At 36.5% G+C, this 20,538-nt stretch overlaps 1 protein-coding gene across 2 annotated transcripts in view; it reads left to right on the forward strand.

The window, feature by feature from the left end:
* RNGTT (RNA guanylyltransferase and 5'-phosphatase) overlaps positions 1-20,538 on the forward strand; it is a 314,738-nt gene that overhangs the window by 28,562 nt on the left and 265,638 nt on the right. For both annotated transcript variants that reach the window (XM_021693072.2, XM_044917197.1), the window contains exons 7-8: positions 7,888-7,997; positions 9,258-9,359. In XM_021693072.2, the coding sequence (XP_021548747.1) occupies positions 7,888-7,997; positions 9,258-9,359 (212 nt within the window). The remainder of the gene's footprint in view (positions 1-7,887; positions 7,998-9,257; positions 9,360-20,538) is intronic.

Genomic DNA, 20,538 nt, shown 5'->3' on the forward strand with positions numbered 1-20,538 from the left:
TCGTGCCATCATTTTGAAGAATGTTCTGGGTATAGAATTTTGGGTTGAGGGCGCCTGGGTGGCTCAGTTGGTTGGGCGACTGCCTTCGGCTCAGGTCATGATCCTGGAGTCCCGGGATCGAGTCCCGCATCAGGCTCCCTGCTCAGCAGGGAGTCTGCTTCTCCCTATGACCCTCCCCCCTCTCATGCTCTCTCTATCTCATTCTCTCTCTCAAATAAATAAATAAAATTCTTTAAAAAAAAAAAAAAGAATTTTGGGTTGAAGATATCATTCTGTAATCCATTTCTATTAAGAAGTTGCTTCTCTGAAGATAATTTCTTTTTGTTTTTGATTTTCAACAATTTTACTATGATGTTTCTACTTGGAGTTTTCTTTGTGTTTATTCTGCTTTCTATTTATAGTGATTCTTGAATCTATGGTTGGATTTGTTGTTAGTTATAGAAAATTCTCAGCCATTATCTCTTCAATACTGGTTCACATCCATTCTTTTTCTCTTCTGAGATTCACCTAATAGAACCCCCCCAATGTCTCTTATTTTCTTTTCTATATTTTCTACCCTTTTTGTTTTTTCATTTTTCAATGTGGATATTTTCTTCTGACCTGTCTTCCAGTTTACTAATCCTACTTCAGCTTTGTCTGAGCTGCTGTTAACTTTATCCGTGGTATGTAATTTCAGTTATTTCACTTTTGGAATTTTCATTTGAGTTTTAAAATAGTTTTTAGTTCTTTGTTGGAATTCTTCATCTTGTCATTTAGGTTTTTGAATTTATGAATCCCAGTTATTTTAAAGCCTGTTTCAGATAACTAATTGATGTGGATCTCTTCTGGATCTTTAGTTTTTCTTCTCATATCCTTTTGATTTCTAGTCAATTGTTTCTTTTTGGCACACCTGCATATTTCTGCTTTTTAGACATTATATATGAAAAATTGTGGAAATAATTTGAGACTCTGCATCATGTTTTCTTCCTTCAGAGAACATTTACTTTTGTTCCTACGCAGGGTTAAGAGGAGGACATCTTAACTCAGTCAAGGATTGAATTGTTTAGAAACTAGTCTTCAGTTTTGGGGGGCTGGTTTCTTTTTGGTTCAACTTAATTCCTAGAGTGTAGCCCTTTGGGGATCCTAACTGAAAGCCTGGAGAAATAAACAGGACTCTTCCTCCTTAGTGGACTGAAACTCCAGTTTTTGTTTCCCCATTCCTGTGATAGTGCAGAAAGCTGTGTTCAGCCTTTTATCCTCTTACCTGTCATTTTGGAAACAGTGCATGTAGAGGAAAATCTATACCAGATGTGTAGCTCACCTCTCTGGGTTCCTTTCTTTCTGAGTTCTTGGCCCTTCAAGCCTTTACTGCCTTTCTACTTCTCCAGTGTCTTCAAACAGGTGCGTTTAACATTTTGTCTAACTTTTTCTCATGGCTGCAGAATTGATCTCAATAAGCTAGCCTGCCATTGCCAAAAGCAGAAATCTTTCCTTCTGTTTTGGAGAAAGCAGGTAGGTTTGATTTCAAAGTGGTTAGGTATTTTTTTCCTCTTTTCAAATCATAACTCGTAAATTCTAAAATTGTTAAATATATTTTTTACTTATAAATAAAAGTAGTATACTTACATTAAAGAAAATTTGAAAACACAAGAAACAACTTATAATTCTTCAACTTTTGTTTTACTACTGGCATTTTGTCATCTTAGAAGAATTTCTTCCCATTTACCTATCTAATTTAAAAGTGTACACAAATGGGGCTCCTGGGTAGCTCAGTTGTTAAGCGTCTGCCTTCGGCTCAGGTCATGATCCCAGGGTCCTGGGATCGAGCCCCGCATCGGGCTCCCTGCTCAGCGGGAAGCCTGCTTCTCCCTCTCCCACTCCCCCTGCTTGTGTTCTCTCTCTGGCTGTCTCTCTCTGTCAAATAAATAAATAAAATCTTCAAAAAAAAAGTGTACACAATGACATAAAGATCGTTTTCTTTATAAAATAAAAATACAAACATCTAGAAGTATATAGCATAAAAAGTGAAGGTCTTTTCACTCCCACTCCAACTGCTCTCTACTTTTTGGCAATTCTTCTAGATACTTATTTTTCTATGCATTTACATACATATATTCAATTTTGACCGTACTCACTCCACCCCCTTTTTAATGTAAATGTATTTTTCTGCAGCTTTTTAAAAATTTTTTAACTTGGGTATCTTTTCTTAGTACATTTTTAACTACTTCATTCTTTTTAGGTAATACCAGAGGAAACAGTTTATATAAAGCAAACAGAATATTTCTTTGCAAATCAGAGAAGATATCAAGCCATACAATAATGACAGACTATTGTGAAAAATAACCAATTAGAGATCTTGGAAATGATAATAAAGAAGTTCAAGAACTCAGTTAGGTGCGTTGGCTAACAGAATGAAGTTAGCTGTAGACGAAATTATCAAGCTGGAAGATTTAGCTAGGAAATTCTTCCTGGATGCAGCACAAAAGGACAAAAGAAATTTGAAAAATAGTTTATAGAGTTAGGTAGTGATATATTTGAATGACTTAACAGTATGAAATGTCACAGAGGGGACACATACAAGGATTACTTTCTGTAATGCAGTAGGGCCAGGTCAGATTAGTGATTTTAAGAAGCTAATGGGAGGTGAGAAAATAGGGACAGAATTGGGGGCCCTCACTACCACTCCCACTTTTGGAGATTCACTAGGACTCAGCATATAGTTGTACTCACAGCCAAGATTTATTATAGCGATGTACTAAGGTGATACAGCTGGATCATAAGGGAAAAAGACTAGTGGAGTCTGGTGCATTCTGTATGTAGGCTTCCTTATGCTCTCTTCTTCTCATGAGGGGTCATACAGAGCTCATTCTCTCAGTAGCAATGAAGATGCAGCAACATGTGTGATGTTCCTGCCTAGAGAAGCTCATTAGAGTCTTAGTGCCCAAGTTTTTACTGAAGGCTGGTCACACTCTGCATAGTGTGTACCAAAATTTCCAGAATCCCAGAAGGAACGCATTTATTCAACATAAGCTGTATTGTTTGTATGAATAGTCTAGGCATGGTGAATCACCTTTATCAGTGAATTTCAGCTGCATATGTGTGGGAGTAGAGGAGACTAATGGTAGGTTGATACAAGGTTGGGTATACTTAGTATGGCCGTGATTGAAGGACAAAAGATTGAGGAGTACTGAGCATATCAGGCAAAGAATAATTGAAGTAATCAACCATAGAGTCTAGGCTGAATAGGAAGTAAGGTCAGGATGGGGGTTGTTAGCCTGTGAAAAGAGAGGGGTGAAGGAATTGTTAGTCTTGGTAAAATTGAGCAGGGAGCAGAGTTAGGGTAAAAGAATGGCATGTTGGCTTTAGAACGTTGTAGGTACTCAATCAGTGTGAGTTGAACTGATGAATCAAAAGGTGGAGCAGCATGGAATGATGATGGTATGGCCATGGGGCAGGTTGTTCAAGTTAAGCAAAGGTGATAGTCATTGAAAATCAGATTACTGAACTGTGAAGCCTAAGTCATTTGATGTGTCAGATTACCTCATGGATGTTGATGTTACCAATGTAATGATAGAAGTTAGCAAAGTGGGAAATACTGTTTTTGATGAATGTGGGGAAATGACCAGAGGTCAGTACGTGAAGAATAGAGTGTTTTACTACTTTAGACTCTCTGGTTGCAAGTAACGGAAATTAACTCACACTAGCTTAAATAATAGGAAATTACTGTGAGCGCATGAGTAGGACTCAAACCCAGGAATATAGCCAGATCTGAGGAAGGGACTGGAGCCTGGATCTGGAAAGCTATTTAGAACCTAGTTTCTGCTCTTTGTTCTTATTTTCTCATCTTTGCTTTTCTCTCCTATTTCTGTTTCTCTCCTTTTGTGTCATAGATCTCACTAGCTTTGTCTTTCAAGACTGGCTCTTTGTTATTCCTTGTTTACTTGGGAGCTTATAACTATCCTGTATCTTCTGAGCTTACATGTTTTAATTTTAGCCACATGCAGAGACTCTCTGAATCCTAATTCCAAGTTACCAGAAGAGAGAATCTGGTCAGTTCAGACTGAGTTAGTGGTTTGCTTATGCTCCCATCAACTTTGGCTGAGTGGGATGTTATCTTGTAATGTCATATAACATGGTTGTTAGGGTCCCATCTTTGTGGATGAGAGGGCGGCTCTTAATGAGAGCTGTTGTGCCACCAACCACAGTGGATGTCTCCTCTACCACAGTTGAGTGATACAGCTGAATGGAGTTAGTCTAAATGGAAATGGAAGAGGAACTTTTGAAAGAGGCCACGAGAGCAAGTGAAGATATAGGAGAATGGTTTACACTACCCGCCATGGAACTTGGGCAGTGGGAGAATGAGTAGCTTTTACTTACAAGAGAAGTGGTCTCCTTGGTGGAGAGTTAGCTCTTAGTGGGTATTCATGAAAAAGGTTGAGGTAATAGGGAAGGTTATTTATGAAAAAGATTCCAGGGTTTATATTGAAACTCTTTGGGAAGGTGATTGGTGATAAGATGAACCAAAGAGAAGGGGCTCTAAAGCAGTGAGGATAGGACCATCAGAGAGGAAAGATGACTGGAGACTTGATTTTGGGTGATGTCAACAGTATGGTTGACAGGCATGAGAAGTATGGATATAAGTAATTGGCGAATTAATGGTTGGGAAACTTTCATTTTCCTGTTATTTCCATCTGAGTTGAAGATAGTTAACAGAGGCAGTCCAAGAGTGACTAATTTTTGTAGCTCCATCTCACCACAATGAACTTACTTTGGTTTGAGACTTTATTTTTGTTAGAGTTCCCCTTCCCTGACTCATATTGATATGACTATGATTTGAAGTGATGGACTCCTTGTAGTGAATTCTGATAGTTCCATTTGGGTTTTTAAAAGTTGCACATGTTCTGTACTTGGCCCTCACATTCCTGACACCTTTGTTCATCTTTTGAGCACATGCTATTATTGATTTGGAGGAGTATGACTTACAGTTATGTTGCTTCCTCCTTTGAATCAATGTCTGGGATCATCCCTTTGAATAAAACTGTTAATGCATTTTCTTCATTACTAAAATATCCTTGTTACACATAGCATACATACTTGCTCACTCATTCTCTTTACAAATACACCTTTTACATATAATTTGCTCCCATCTTCTGTAACAGTTTTCTCAGTTTCCCTCTAACTGATCACTGATTCCTTTTGTCCTTTTTGTGGTAGCCATATGAATTTCTATTTTAAGCCTGGCAGACTCTGTTATCGAAATACACTTCTTTCATCTTAAGTGTACGTTATCTTCTTTTCACTTTTGATATTTCTTTATTCCCACAAACTGAAATGATAGTTTGTTAAAAAGTGGAAGTAAATGTCAGTGACTTTGAATCTCAATTATAGTATATTTGAAAATAGTTCCAGACTTAAGACATTGCTGTTTAGATTTAGTGATACTTTTTGAAATTACTATATAATTTTGAATAATATAAAATATTTTTGTCAGAAGAAACTTGTAATGACAGTGAACAGCAGATTAAGTTGAAAAATTACTAAATAGATGGGACACCTGGGTGGCTCAGTCGGTTAAGTGTCTACCTTTGGCTCAGGTCCATGATCCCAGAGTCCTGGAATCGAGTCCCGCCTTGGGCTCCTTGCTCAGTGGGGAACCTGCTTCTCCCTCCGACTGCCACTCCCCCTGCTTGTGCTCTCTCTCGGAGATAAATAAATAAAATCTTTAAAAAAAAAGTTACTAAGTAGTATTTGTGTATAAAGTACATCATGCTTACTGTTTTTAATGGGCTTATTTCTACCATTTTTTACTTAATAATAATTATTGCAGAAGAAAGTAGGGGAAGATAAAGTAAAAAAGAAATGGATGCTTTGGAGGAAAGATTAAGGAAGAAGAAATATAAATGGATGAGAGGCATTTGCTAGATAGTTGGAGTTATCTTTTATCAACACACTTAATAATTGTTAAATATGTACTGAGGCTCAATATTTATTCTGTTAAATTAAAAAAATATTTAGTTTGTTCAGCGGCATAGAATTATTAAAATATTTCTATAGTAATATTGTGGGAAAGCGCTTGGTTGAATGTTGATCATATTCCAATGTTTTAGTCCTTTTCATTACTTGTTAAAAAAAGAAGTAGTGTTTATGTTTTTAGGAATAATTTATGCTAGTTGCCCTTGCTTTTCAAAAATTATCATTGATTTCTTAACTTCCCTCAGGAAACACATGCTCATGAGTGAAGCTTCTTCCTGTAAAGCTTAAAAAAAAAAAAAAAATCCTATGCTATTAGTACCTTCAGAATAAAGATGCTGAATATTGAACTCTCTGAATGCTTTCTCTTTTTAATTAGTATATATAGGATATAACTTTATAAGGATATTACAGTTATCTGAGTATCTCAGTTACTAAATATACTAAAAATATCTTGTGAACCTGGTTCTTTTTCTCTTTCTTTAGTTATTATATTTAATGGTTGGATGGTTCTAAAGCAGAAATTTCGGTGGTTGGTAAAAAGAGGTGATGGTGTAATGTGAAAGGAATGGTACTCCTTAATCCTTTGGCTCATGAAGTCTTTAAAGTATGCTTATTTAAGGAAAACAGAGTTGATGACATATAACTGTAAAAAGTGATTCAGAATTCGGGGCAAAAAGTAGAACTAGTGTCTGCTGGATTGACTCAGGACTCTTCTAGATTTGACAGGGACGTATGTGGACCAAATACTGTGTTCTTTTTTTTCCTTCCCAAGTGGCTCAAGTTGCCAAATCTTTGCCAGAAGGTTGATCATTGCAGCTTGTAGACCATATTTTTTATTCCTTAATTACATTAACAGCTAGAGTTGTTTTATGGATTTTTCTTGAGACTGATGCCAGCCCTTTTATGGGTCTGAAAGTAATTGTAGCATGAATCTAGACTGTATTTTTAGTCTTTAAAATTTCCAGGAGTGTTCTTTATTTATTTGATATATAAATTCTCCATCTGCTTCACTTTTCTGTGACATTTTAAAAATATGCTTGCTATGAAATACAATAAAACACTTTATGTAGTTCTGAGTTAAAAAATTTAGATTAAAAATTCGGTGATGAGTAATAGTGTTTGTTACATCCAATGACTGTAGTTAAGCCATTTTGTCTACTGTTATACTTTTTTTTTTTAAGATTTTATTTGTTTATCTGACGGAGAGACACAGTGAGAGAGGGAACATAAGCAGGGGGAGTGGGAGAGGGAGAAGCAGGCCTCCCGCAGAGCAGGGAGCCCGATGTGGGGCTTGATCCCAGGACCCTGGGATCATGACCTGAGTTGAAGGCAGACGCTTAACGACCGAGCCACCCAGGCGCCCCTCTACTGTTATACTCTTATTCTAGTTTACAAAGGTATATATTGTGTGGGTTTATCTCTTTAAAATCCATACTTCATCAGTGGTACAGCTCTCTCGGTCCCCAGTTAGAATCATTAGTAAATGGTAGAGTGTAGACCTGGGTTCAGATTCTATTTTTACCTCCTGAATAAACTGCATATGGTCTCAATTACTTATTTGTAAAACAAATATAATCTTTTCGGAGCTGTTACAAGGATTAGAGAAAATGTTTGTAGAATGTCAGATCCTCTGCCCAGCTCTAAGTAAATGGTAGGTAAGTTATTATTGCTGTTATTAATAAGTAGTGTCCATGGAGTGCTTTGACAATATGATATAGACATTGGGCTATATATATACACATTGAAAAGCATATGATGGATTAAGGAAAGCAAGTGTACAGTCCCGGGGGGAGTTTATAGAGCTTTCTGGAGCAGACCATTTCTGTTTTGTATATTTGCAGACTTGTGAAAATAAGCAAATCTATCTCTCAGTCAGGTCTTTGTAAATAGATTTTGAACACTAACAAAATATTTTTCTTTTCCTTTTATCTTAAGGGTGCTATTTTCCTGGAAGGTGTAACTGTGAAAGGTGTGACTCAAGTAACAACTCAACCAAAGTTAGGAGAGGTACAGCAGAAGTGTCATCAGTTCTGTGGCTGGGAAGGGTAATAAACATTTTCAAGTTTTAAATAAAACTTATTTGTACTCTGCAACATTTAACATTAATGCAAACATTGACTTAGCTTCTTTGCTCCTTGAAGTTTGAATATTTACCTAGAGTGCTTAAAAAGATACTAAACGAGTTTTTTTATCAGATTTTTCTCAAGACCAACAATTGAGTCAAAATTAAGACTACTAGAAAAAAACAAAAACAAAAAAACAAACAAAAATTAGACTACTAGACAGCTGAGTCAAAGTTAAATGACTCAAACATGTCTTCCTAACGGAATAGAAAGTTATTTTTGTCACTATCTAGTACTTGTTTTGTGTGTTTGATTCTGCTGCTGATTAATGTTTGGGTTGCCCATATCATTTTGCTAAGGCAGAAGAGGTGAGACTTGAAGACTTGACTGTACCTCATTTTCCAGTTTTTCTGTAATCCAGTTTTCTGAAACCTAGGAGAATCAGCTTTAATTATGTTTTGCCCCCTACCGTGACTTGAAAATATTTATCAGACATTTCATGGGAGGGGATTCAGGAGAGTTCCCTGCTCTAATCTTCTGCACTCAGGTCTTGGTGTGTGGTCATTTCTGTTGATCATTGCCGTCGGTGGCAGAAAACTGTAGTACAGCTAGAACATGATGAAACAGGACTGATACTTGTTAAAAATTTCTAATATAAAGAACGTTTTGACTGGTACATACAGATCAGTTAGCCAGAAATAATTTTAACTAAAAGATGAAAATGATGATGAAGTAATACTGATTTTAGAGTTGTGCTAAGCCCATGCCAGTGTACTTTAATCTTGACCTATATTTCTCCTGTTTTGTCACTTCTGGGCATCTTTTGGGCAGAAATTTGCCAACCTTGTAGAGTTATGCCAAGTTGGCAGCGTCGTGATGGAGGAATATGGGGTCCAGAATAATGTAAGATAATTAAGGCAAGCAAGATTTAAACTTCTTCCTGAAGTAGAAGATTTGTAAACATACCTACTTTACTATTAGATCATGAATATTAATATTTAAAAATTCCAATAGTTACAGTATATAGTGGCAATTAGAAACTTGTTAACTTGAGTCTGAAATGTCTAGAAGATGATAGGTAATGTTCTGTTAGCATTCTTGGGAATGCTGATACTCCAGTTGGCATTAATCTCATAATAGGGAGAATGTTGTGATAAATGTGTGACTAATGTGAGATTGGTTTAAGACGTATTGCTTTGTATGGATGCCAGCCATAATAGTAATAAAATGTTCTTCTTTAAGGTCTGGATTCCCTGGAGCACAGCCTGTTTCCATGGACAAGCAAAATATTAAACTTTTGGAGCAGAAGCCATATAAAGTAAGCTGGAAAGCAGATGGTACTCGGTAAGTTAGACTTCTAAATAAAGTTATACAAATAACTCTAATGCTTGAAGAATACTTCTTCATTGTTAGACAAGGTTTGTACTCTTGGGACTGTGAATTTCTGACTTGAACAGCAAAATAATCATGTTTCAAATATCATGTAACTTTTGTTACATGATACAATTTTTGGTTTCAGAGTTCTTTTTTTTCTTTTTGTTTTGGTTTTTTTAAAGATTTTATTTTTCAGTAATCTCTGCAGCCAATGTGGGGCTCCAACTCACAACCCTGAGATCAAGAGTTGCATGCTCCACCTACTGAGCCAGCTGGGTGCCCTCCAGAGTTCTGTTAGTTTGACATAAGTCTGTACCAAATTTAAGTTTGAAAGTGTTTTCTCTTGATAATATTGTGCTTTTTGGTATGCCCGCTGCCCACCACCTTGTGTTTAGTGGTTGTTGAGCACTTCTGAAACTAACAGATGTGTTGTTAGTTTATAATCTAAAAATTACCAAGTCTCCCTGATATTTTGTTCCTTCAAATATTTTGTTCCTTTGAATAGTTTTTCTCTTAATCTTTGCTAATACTTTTTGTAATTTTATATACTCTTAAGGGTGTTGTATTCTTACAACAAAGCTTAGCTTCAGGTTTCATTTTCCTACACTTTTTTTTTTTCCCCCCAAAGATTTTATTTATTTATTTGACAGAGAGAGACACAGCGAGAGAAGGATCACAAGCAGGGGGTAGTGGGAGAGGGAGAAGCAGGCTTCCCGCCGAGCAGGGAGCCTGATGTGGGGCTCCATCCCAGGACCCTGGGATCATGACCTGAGCCAAAGGCAGACGCTTAACGACTGAGCCACCCAGGCGCTCCTTCCTACACTTTTAAATATTTATTAGTATAAATTTAATATTTCCTCAACATTTAACTTTTTCTTTCTCTTTTGTAATCATATTTTCATAGCTTTGCCATATGTATTTTTTTATTCGGCAAATGTTCTAATAGTTGAAGTAATTATTTTAACAGCTATTAATATTAGTTTTTTCCTATTAATTTTTTTCATAATAATGAAAATGTTTCAGAATAATTAATATAGCATTTATATAGTTAGTTTTTTTCCCCAGCTTTATTGAGATATAATTGACATATAACATTATGGAAGTTTAAGGTATACAACGTGTTGATTTGATACACTTACATATTGCAAGATGATTACTGTTAGCTAACATCACCGTCACTTCACATAATGACCATTTCTTTTTTGTGGTGAGACTATTTAAGATCTGTTGTCTTGGCAACTTTCAAGTATATGGTATGGTATTTACTATAATCACTATGATGTACATTAGATCCCTGGAACTTACTTGTTTTGTAACTGGAAGTTTGTACCCTTTGACCAATTTCTCCCCATTTCCTCTACCTCTAGCCCACCAGGGGCTAACCCTGGTGACCACTGTTCTAGTCTCTGTTTCTGTCAGTTTGGTTTTTTTTTTAAGATTCCATATGTAAGTGATATCATATAGTATTTGTCTTCCTCTGACTGACTTATTTCACTTAGCATAAAGTCCTCAAGTTCCATTTGTGTTGTTGTAAATGGCAGAATTTCCTTCTTTCTCATGGTTGAGTAATATTCCATTGTATTTATATAGCACTTCTTTATTCATCTGTTGATGGTCTTTTAGGTTGTTTTCAAATCTTGGCTATTGTGAATAATGCTGCAATAAAAATTGGAATGCAGATATTTCTTTGAGAAGCTATTTTCACATTTTAGTTTTTTTTTTTTTTTAAAGATTTTATTTATTTATTTGAGAGAGAGAGAATGAGAGACAGAGAGCACGAGAGGGAAGAGGGTCAGAGGGAGAAGCAGACCCCCCGCTGAGCAGGGAGCCCCATGTGGGACTCGATCCTGGGACTCCAGGATCACGACCTGAGCCGAAGGCAGTCGCTTAACCAACTGAGCCACCCAGGCGCCCCACATTTTAGTTTTTTAAATGCTATTTTGAAGATGATATAGGTTGCACTTAATTTTTATGAGGAGGTTTTGAATGTCAAAGTGGCAATTATACCTTTTGTATTACGTTATCTTCATCAGCATTTTGCTTGTGGTGACCTTAAAAGATACATATGAAGATATGGAGTGGGGCAGATAGAACTTGATTTTAATATTAGGTGAATATAATGATACTGTTTCAATATGATATGCTTTTTAGTAATTACATTGTTTTTTTAATAGGGAATATATAAAAATATTTTCTTTCATTTGTCTTTGTTGGAAATCATCTTTCCTTTCAACTTAGCATTATCTAGCTTTTTTTTGGGGGGGTACTTCATAGGTAACACAGGTTAATGAAACAAAGTTCAGAAAATAACATAAACGAAAAGAAGAAAATAAAATTAAAGAGTGATTTTATCACCTAGAAGTAACCATTACCATCATTGTGGTGTTGATTTTATTCTTTTGGTTATAAAGCAGTTATATTGGGGCGCCTCGGCTCCAGTATATTGGCTCAGTCAGTTGAGCATCTGACTCTTGATTTCAGCTCAGTCTTGATCTCAGGGTCATGAGTTCAAGCACTGCATTGAGCTCCACACTGAGTGTGGAACCTACTTAAAAAAAAAAAAAGCAGTTATAGTAATCCTTTGTATAGTGAGTGCAAAGAGTTAAATAACAAGTATGTTTTATATATGTTTAATTTTTCATATTTGAATTTAAAAATGAACTAATCTAAATAATTAATATTAATACTTGATAAAATTTTAAGTAGTATAGAGACATAAAATGATAAAGTTAGGTTTGCCTTGTGTGCTTCTAGGAGTATTCATTGTACAAGGATGACTCTGTAAGGATGGATACAGTTAAAGATATAGACAGTTTGGATAATGTGTCCCTTCCATGCCCTTCTCCTTATGAATGTATATTTTTGAAGGATAAATAAAAATTAACATTGTTGCTTATTTTCAGAATGTTAAAATTATATTTAATTTTTTAGATTAGAGTAAGTTTAGAATCTATTTTATTGGTAGTAAGAATTAGCAGAAGTTGTTGATGTGTGTGTGTGTATATGTGTTTGTGTATTTTTTTTTTTTTTTTAAAGTAGGCTCCATGCCCAGTGTGGAGTCCAGTGCAGGGCTTGAACTCATGACCCTGAGTTCAAGACCTGAGCTGAGATCGAGAGTCAAACACTTAACCGACTGAGTCACCCAGGCGCCTCGATATATAATAGCTGTGTAACAATGTCTTAAGGTTTATTAATAGATATTTAGTATTGTAACAATGTTTTAGGTTTATTACCTATCTCTGAGTGGAGGAGTGAAAAAGGTGAGGAGCAAAGATACCCATCTCCAGACTTAATACTATAAATGGCCTGAGGATTTGGGAGTGAAGCATAGTTTTGATCTAATGAGTTTCGTATTCTGGATATTTTTTACTTTCTACCTTGTGTTCTCCATAGTATCTAGGCTGTGATCATGGCAAACCTTGGGCAAAATAACAAAGTCTGTAAAATTTGTCATTTGTATTCCACCATCCTACTTTTGTTTATTTTCCCTTTGCATTTGTATACCCCTTTCCTCATTTCTTCTCAGTACTATCAGATCTCTAAATGATTAGCTACAGTAATTTGAGCTAAGATGTTTCAGTTGATAATGGAAATATCTTATTTCTCATGAAACCGTGCTCCACCAAAACAAAAGGAGACCTTTTAAGTATTTATTTGAATACCTGCTCTGTCTTAGGATACTTTATTCTGTGAGGAAAAACATTTATGTGAGATAATTTTCTGGACCAGTGAAAAATCTTTTGTAAAGTAGGATTTAAGGCCAATAGCATGTGAGAGGGACTTTCTGTGATTTATAGGGTGAAAAGAGCCTCAGGGAGCTGTAGAATGATCTAGGAGCCCATGGACTTAGAACAGCAGCTTCAAAGCCATGAACCCTAGACACAGGGATAGAAGTTGGAAGACTTAGTTTTAGATCTGTCTTTATCCTTTACTGCTTGAATAAGGTGCATAGTTGATAGTAATACATGCCATCTTTTTTTTAAAGATTTTTTTTTTTTATTTATTAGAGAGAGAATGTTCGAGCAGGGGGAGGGGCAGAAGGAGAGAGAGAATCTCAAGCACATTCCCCGCTGAGCATGGACCCTGTCATGGGGCTCAATCCCATGACCATGAGATCATGACCTGAACTGAAACCGAGTCGGATGCTTAACTGAGCCACCCAGGTGCCCCTTTGCCATCCTTTATTAAATAGCTGTATATGTTTTCTGCTTCAAAGGGTTTATTTGAAGCCTAAATGAGAAAATATGTATAGAAATGGTTTTTAAATTGTGGAATACTCTAAATGAAATGTACTGTCAGTTTTCCAATATTAAACATATTAGTGGCCCATGTAGGTAGAGGAGCAAATAAATATATGGGTGGTTCTTCTTTCTTTTTTGAAGATTTTATTTATTTATTTGTCAGAGAGAGAGAGAGCACAAGCAGGGGGAATGGCAGGCAGAGGGAGAAGCAGGCTCCCCGCTGAGCAAGCAGCCCGATGCGGGGCTCGATCCCAGGACTCCAGGATCATGACCTGAGCTGAAGGCAGACACTTAACTGACTGAGCCACCCAGGCGTCCCGGGTTCCTCTTATTTCATGTTTACAAACAATATGTATGATAGTCTTTTCTATCATGGGGTACCTGCTTGTGTGTCTCTTTAATTTCAAAATCTACTTATAGTATATATTAGATATTTTTCCTGTTTTCACTATGTTTTGTACTGTTTATAATCCTTAAAAGACGAGCTTTAAATCTGGATTATTGGCAGTAATATTATCACATGAAATATATATGTGTGCACACAAGTTATCTACTTTCTTTCTTGTTAGGTAGTTCTGTTGATTTGTCTAGAGCAGGGGCTGGACTATCCTTATAGTCCAAATCTGGCCCATGGCTTGTTTTTGTAGGGGTCATGAGTTAAGAATGGCATTTATATATGTAAAATTTTTTACTGTAATCTAATATATATAACATAAAATTCACCTGTTTTATTTTTGTCTCCCAGTGTAAACGCCTTTGGATTTTTATTATCTATCTATTTATTTATTGGATTATAATTGATATACAGTATTATATTTCAGGTTTACAACATGGTAATTTGATATTTTAAAAATTTACCATTTTAATATCTTTAAATGTACAGTTCAGTAGCATTTAAGTATGATCACGTTGCTGTGTAAACTGTTTTTACATTTTTGAAGAATGGTTAAAAAAGAACATGTGACAGACTGTATATGTAGTTTGTAAAGCTTAAAATATTTATTATCAGGCCCTTTACTGAAGAAGTTTGCTGACTCTTGGTCTAGATCTATGCTTTTCATTACGCACATGGCTACTGAGCAGTAGAAACATGGCTGGTCCGAATTGAGATGTGCTGTGATTGTAAAATACACACCAGAATTCACACAATTCACAAATAGTAGAATATATCAGTAATTTCTAATATTGATTACATGTTGAATGTTTAGAAGTAAATAGCACATTTTTTTTTTTTTTTTTTAAAGATTTTATTTATTTGACAGAGAGACACAGCGAGAGAGGGAACACAAGCAGGGGGAGTGGGAGAGGGAGGAGCAGGCTTTCCGCTGAGCAGGGAGCCCGATGCGGGGCTCGATCCCAGGACCCTGGGATCATGACCTTAGCCGAAGGCAGACGCTTAACGACTGAGCCACTCAGGCGCCCCAATAGCACATTTTTTTTTAAAGATTTTATTTATTTATTTGACAGAAAGAGAGACACAGCGAGAGAGGGATAACAAGCAGGGGGAATGGGAGAGGGAGAAGCAGGCTTCCCGCCGAGCAGGGAGCCTGATGTGGGGCTCGATCCCAGGACCCTGGGATCATGACCTTAGCCGAAGGCAGACGCTCAACGACTGAGCCACCCAGGCGCCCCTAAATAGCACATTTTAAAAATTAATTTTACCTATTTCTTTTTTATTGTGGCTACTCAAAAATTTGAAACTATCCATAGGACTCATGTTTTAGTTCTGTTCTGCTGGTTGGTGGACTAGACAGAGAAGGACATTACTTTTTTGTCAAATTAAAATGAGATTAGACTGAGGAGGGGCAAGAGGCATGCTAGCTTGATTTGTCATGTCCTATAACTTTAATTATTAAAGAAGTGGTGATTTTACTGTTCAAATTTAGGGATTTCTTTGAGGCAGGGTGGGATCAGAAAGATCACAAAAATGTGTTCAGTATGCCCTTCCAGTTTCCTTGGTGTGAAATGTTGGACAGAATTTCTTAACCTTTTTTGTCTTGTTTCCCCATCTGTACAATGAAATTAATAATAATTACCCCATAGGCTTATTTTGAGTATTAAGTGAAATAATGTATATAAAGTATCTACCATGGTGCTGGCATATAGTGTTTAATAATTGTTAATTCATTTTTATTTGACTAAATAAACCTCTAATTTCAAACCTTTGCGCATTTGCAAAGGATCCATACAGCATTAGCAAAATCACATGGCAAGTTTAACTGGCTGTAAAATTGCTGATGGTTTGTTGATGCAAGAAAGAAATTAGGGCACACGCATATGTACGTGTATGAATGATTGAGAGAGAGAGAAAGAGAAAGAGAATGTGTTAGGTTGGAATCCAGGAGTTATAATGACAATAAATAACCCTGTTCTAGAATTAAGATTTTTTTTGTTTTGTTTTAATTACTAAGCCTCAGTCTCCTTATCTGTAACATGCGAATAATAACCTAAAATTTAGGGATCCATTTAAAAACCTATGCTTTGCCATCCTATTAGTAACTTAGGAAAAACTGAACTCTGAAAGGTAGAGTTGTTGATTGTATAAGGACAATGAATTGTTTTTTTTTCAAGGTGAACATATCAGATACTCTCAACAGGATGTGGTCAAGTCTTAGTGCAGTGAAGTTTATAGTAAATAGTGAATTTCAAGGCAAAAAGAAAAAGCAATATTTCTGTTTTAATTTTTAAATTCCTTTTCTCCGTTTGTTTCTTTCTCTTGTGGTAAATATTAAAGGAAATAATTTCTTGCTATCTGGAGCATCTTGTTTGAGAAGAGTCTGTTATTTTCCCCTGAGGAGGTATGACTAAACTTCCTTCAGTTTCTTGTGCTCCCTTCCTCCCTTCAGGCTCCTTCGGATACATTCTCTGTGCTTTGGGAGAACGTGGAGACCTGTGCCAGGAGCCCACTCCTGAGATACTGCCTTCCTGCTCTCCTAGCATGTTTCTCTTATTTTAATCTCAACCTGTTTATTCTAGTAGCTTTGTCAAAATTACAAATACAGTCTTTTTATTAGATATGTTAAATGCATCAAGATCTAAAGTTTATGCTACTGATACATTGTTGGATGTTTTTTTAAGATTTTTAATTTATTTATTTGAGAGAGAGAGCGTGCATGTGCACAAGTATGGGGGAGGAGCAGAGGGAGAGGGAGAAGCAAGCTCCTCGCTGAGGAGGGAGCCTGTCGTGGGGCTTGATCCCAGGACCCTGAGATCAGACCTGAGCTGAAGTCAGAAGCTTAACCAACTGAGGCACCCAGGCACCCCACGTTGTGTGAGTTTTAAGAGAAGCAGAAGTACAAAGGCAGTTGGAGGAAGGTGTCAGGCCTTCCTAAGAATCATTTTGAGAAAAATACTGAAATTTCATGTTGGGCATGTGATTAGTGGAAATAGGAACATGAGTAATTTGTGATTAATAAAAAACCATGAAATTAAAATTGATAGAATATGATATATGACTAGTAAAATATGAATGTATAAATATTTTGGAGCTATTTTGGATTTAATGATATGTGTGTTCTTATAACTGATTTTAAAAATTTATTTTTTATTTAAACTCATTTAGCATATAGTGATTCATCAGTTGCATATAACACCCAGTGCTCATTACATCACATGCCCTCCTTAATGCCCATCCAAGTTACCCATCTCCCCTCCAACAACCATCAGTTTGTTTCCTATAGTTGAGGCTTTTATGGTTTGTCTCCCTCTCTGATTTTGTCTTATTTTATCTTTCCCTCCCTTCCCCTATGATCTTCTGTTTTGTTTCTTAAATTCCACATATGAGTGATATCATATGATAATTATTTTCTCTGGTGACTTATTTCACTTAGCATAATACCCTCTAGTTCCATCCACGTTGTTGTAAATGGTAAGATTTCATTTTTTTGATGGCTGAGTAATATTCCATTGTGTGTGTGCATGTGTTTGTATACACACACACATACTACATCTTCTTTATCCATTCATCTGTTGATGGATAACTGATTTTTTTTAATGAATGTATTATATAAACTTAAATAATAATACAGAATAACAGGTCTGAGTCTTCCATATCTAAAAAGTAATATTTAAGTCTTAGAGGTTCAGTGACATATTTGGAAATTAGAACCAACATTAACACTTAAAGTTAGGTGAAAAATTAGGCAAAATGAGTTTTGGAAGTTATTGTGAAACTGAGCTTAGCAGCTCTAAATAAACTAAAAAGAGAGGCAGCATCATGTGTTTTAAGAGTACATTGCTTTTGAGGAAGACAGGTGGTATTTATAGTTTGGTGTTTGAACTTTGTAACTCCATACCTTGCATAAAGTAAGCAAATTTTGAGCCTTAGTTTTCTCATATGTTAAATAAAAATAATAGTCTTGGGGTTGTAAGTATGTAGTGAAATGTTGATATGAAGTGCCTTCTACAATAACCCTGATGTACAGTAGATGCTAATATATATATATATTTTATGAAATACTTTTTTTTTTTTTTAGATTTTATTTATTTATTTGAGAGCAAGAATGAGAGAGAGAGAGAGAGCATGAGAGGGGGAGGGTCAGAGGGAGAGGCAGACTCCCCGCCGAGCAGGGAGCCCGATGCGGGACTCGATCCTGGGACTCCAGGATCATGACCTGAGCCGAAGGCAGTCGCTTAACCAACTGAGCCACCCAGGCGCCCCTGAAATACTTTTTATTTGTTTTATTTTTATTTTTAAAATTTTATTATGTTATGTAAGTCACCATACAATACATCATTAGTTTTTGATGTGGTGATACACGATCCATTATTTTCGTATAACACCCAGTGCTCCATGCAGTACGTACCCTCCTTAATACCCATCACTGGGCTAACCAATCCCCCCTCCCCCCTCCCCTCTAAAATCCTGTTTGTCTCTCAGAGTCCATAGTCTCTCATGGTTCATCTCTCCCTCCAGTTCCTGCACCCCCATTTTTCCCTTCCTTCTCCTAATGTCCTCCATGCTATTCCTTATGTTCCACAAATAAGTGAAACCATATGATAATTGACTTTCTCTGCTTGACTTATTTCACTTAGCATACTCTCCTCCAGTCCCATCTATGTTGATGTAAAAGTTGGGTATTCATCCTTTCTGATGGCTGAGTAATATTCCACTGTATATATGGACCACATCTTCTTTATCCATTCATCTGTTGAAGGGCATCTCGGCTCTTTCCACAGTTTGGCTATTGAGGACATTGCTGCTATGAACATTGGCGTGCATATGGCCCTTCTTTTCACTACATCTGTGTCTTTGGGGTAAATACCCAGGAGTGCAATTGCTGGGTCATAGGGTATCTCTATTTTTAAATTTTTGAGGAATCTCCACACTGTTTTCCAAAGTGGCTGTACCAACTTGCATTCCCACCAACAGTGTAAGAGGGTTCCCCTTTCTCCACAACCTCTCCAACATTTGTTGTTTCTTTCCCTGTCCATTTTTGCCATTCTAACTAGTGTAAGGTGGTATCTCAGTGTGGTTTTGATTTGGATTTCCCTGATGGCTAATGATGATGAACGTTTTTTCATGTGTCTGTTAGCCATTTGTATGTCTTCTTCAGAGAAGTGTCTGTTCATCTCTTCTGCCCACTTTTTGACTTGATTATTTGTTTTTTGGGTGTTGAGTTTGAGAAGTTCTTTATAGGTCTTGGATACCAGCCCTTTATCTGTAGTGTCATTTGCAAATATCTTCTCCCATTCTGTGGGTTGCCTCTTTGTTTTGTTGACTGTTTCCTTTGCTGTGCAGAAGTTTTTATCTTGACTAAGTCCCAAAAGTTCATTTTTGGTTTTGTTTCACTAGCTTTTGGAGATGTATCTTGAATGAAGTTGCTGTGGCCGATGTCAAAGAGGTTACTGCTTATGTTCTCCTCTAGGATTTGGATGGATTCCTGTCTCACATTGAGGTCTTTCATCACTTTGAGTTTATCTTTGTGTATGGTGTTAGAGAATGGTCGAGTTTCATTCTTCCTCATGTGGCTGTCCAATTTTCCCAGCACCATTTATTGAAGAGACTGTCTTTTTTCCATTGCATGTTTTTTCCTGCTTTGTCAAAGATTATTTGACCATAGAGTTGAGGGTCCATATCTGGGTTCTCTATTCTGTTCCATTGGTCTATATGTCTGTTTTTGTGCCAGTACCATGCTGTCTTGGTGATCACAGCTTTGTAATAGAGCTTGAAATCGGGCAATGTGATGCCCCCAGCTTTGTTTTTCTTTTTCAACATTTCCTTGGCGATTCGGGGTCTTTTCTGATTCCATACAAATTTTAGGATTGTTTGTTCCAGCACTTTGAAAAATGTCATTGGAATTTTGATCGGGATGGCATTGAAGGTATGGATTGCTCTGGGTAGCATAGACATTTTAACAATGTTTATTCCGATCCATGAGCATGGAATATTTTTCCATCTTCTTGTGTCTTCTTCAATTTCTTTCATGAGTGTTCTGTAGTTCCTAGAGTATAGATCCTTTACCTCTTTGGTTAGGTTTATTCCAAGGTATCTTACGGTTTTTGGTGCTATTGTAAATGGAATCGTTTCTCTAATTTCTCTTTCTACAGTTGTGTTGTTAGTGTATAAGAAAGCAACTGATTTCTGTGCATTGATTTTGTATCCTGCCACATTACTGAATTGCTGTATGAGTTCTAGTAATTTGGGGGTGGAGTCTTTTGGGTTTTCCACGTAAAGTATCATGTCATCTGCGAAAAGAGAGAGTTTGACTTCTTTGCCAATGTGAATACCTTTTATTTCTTTTTGTTGTCTGATTGCTGTTGCTAGGACTTCTAGTACTATGTTGAACAATACTGGCGAGAGTGGGCATCCTTGACGTGTTCCTGATCTTAAGGGAAAGGCTCTCAGCTTTTCCCCATTGAGGATGATACTGTGGGTTTTTCATAGATGGATTTATGAACTTGAGGAA

Source organism: Neomonachus schauinslandi, chromosome 8 (assembly GCF_002201575.2).
Source record: "Neomonachus schauinslandi chromosome 8, ASM220157v2, whole genome shotgun sequence".
Taxonomy (NCBI): Eukaryota; Metazoa; Chordata; class Mammalia; order Carnivora; family Phocidae; genus Neomonachus; species Neomonachus schauinslandi.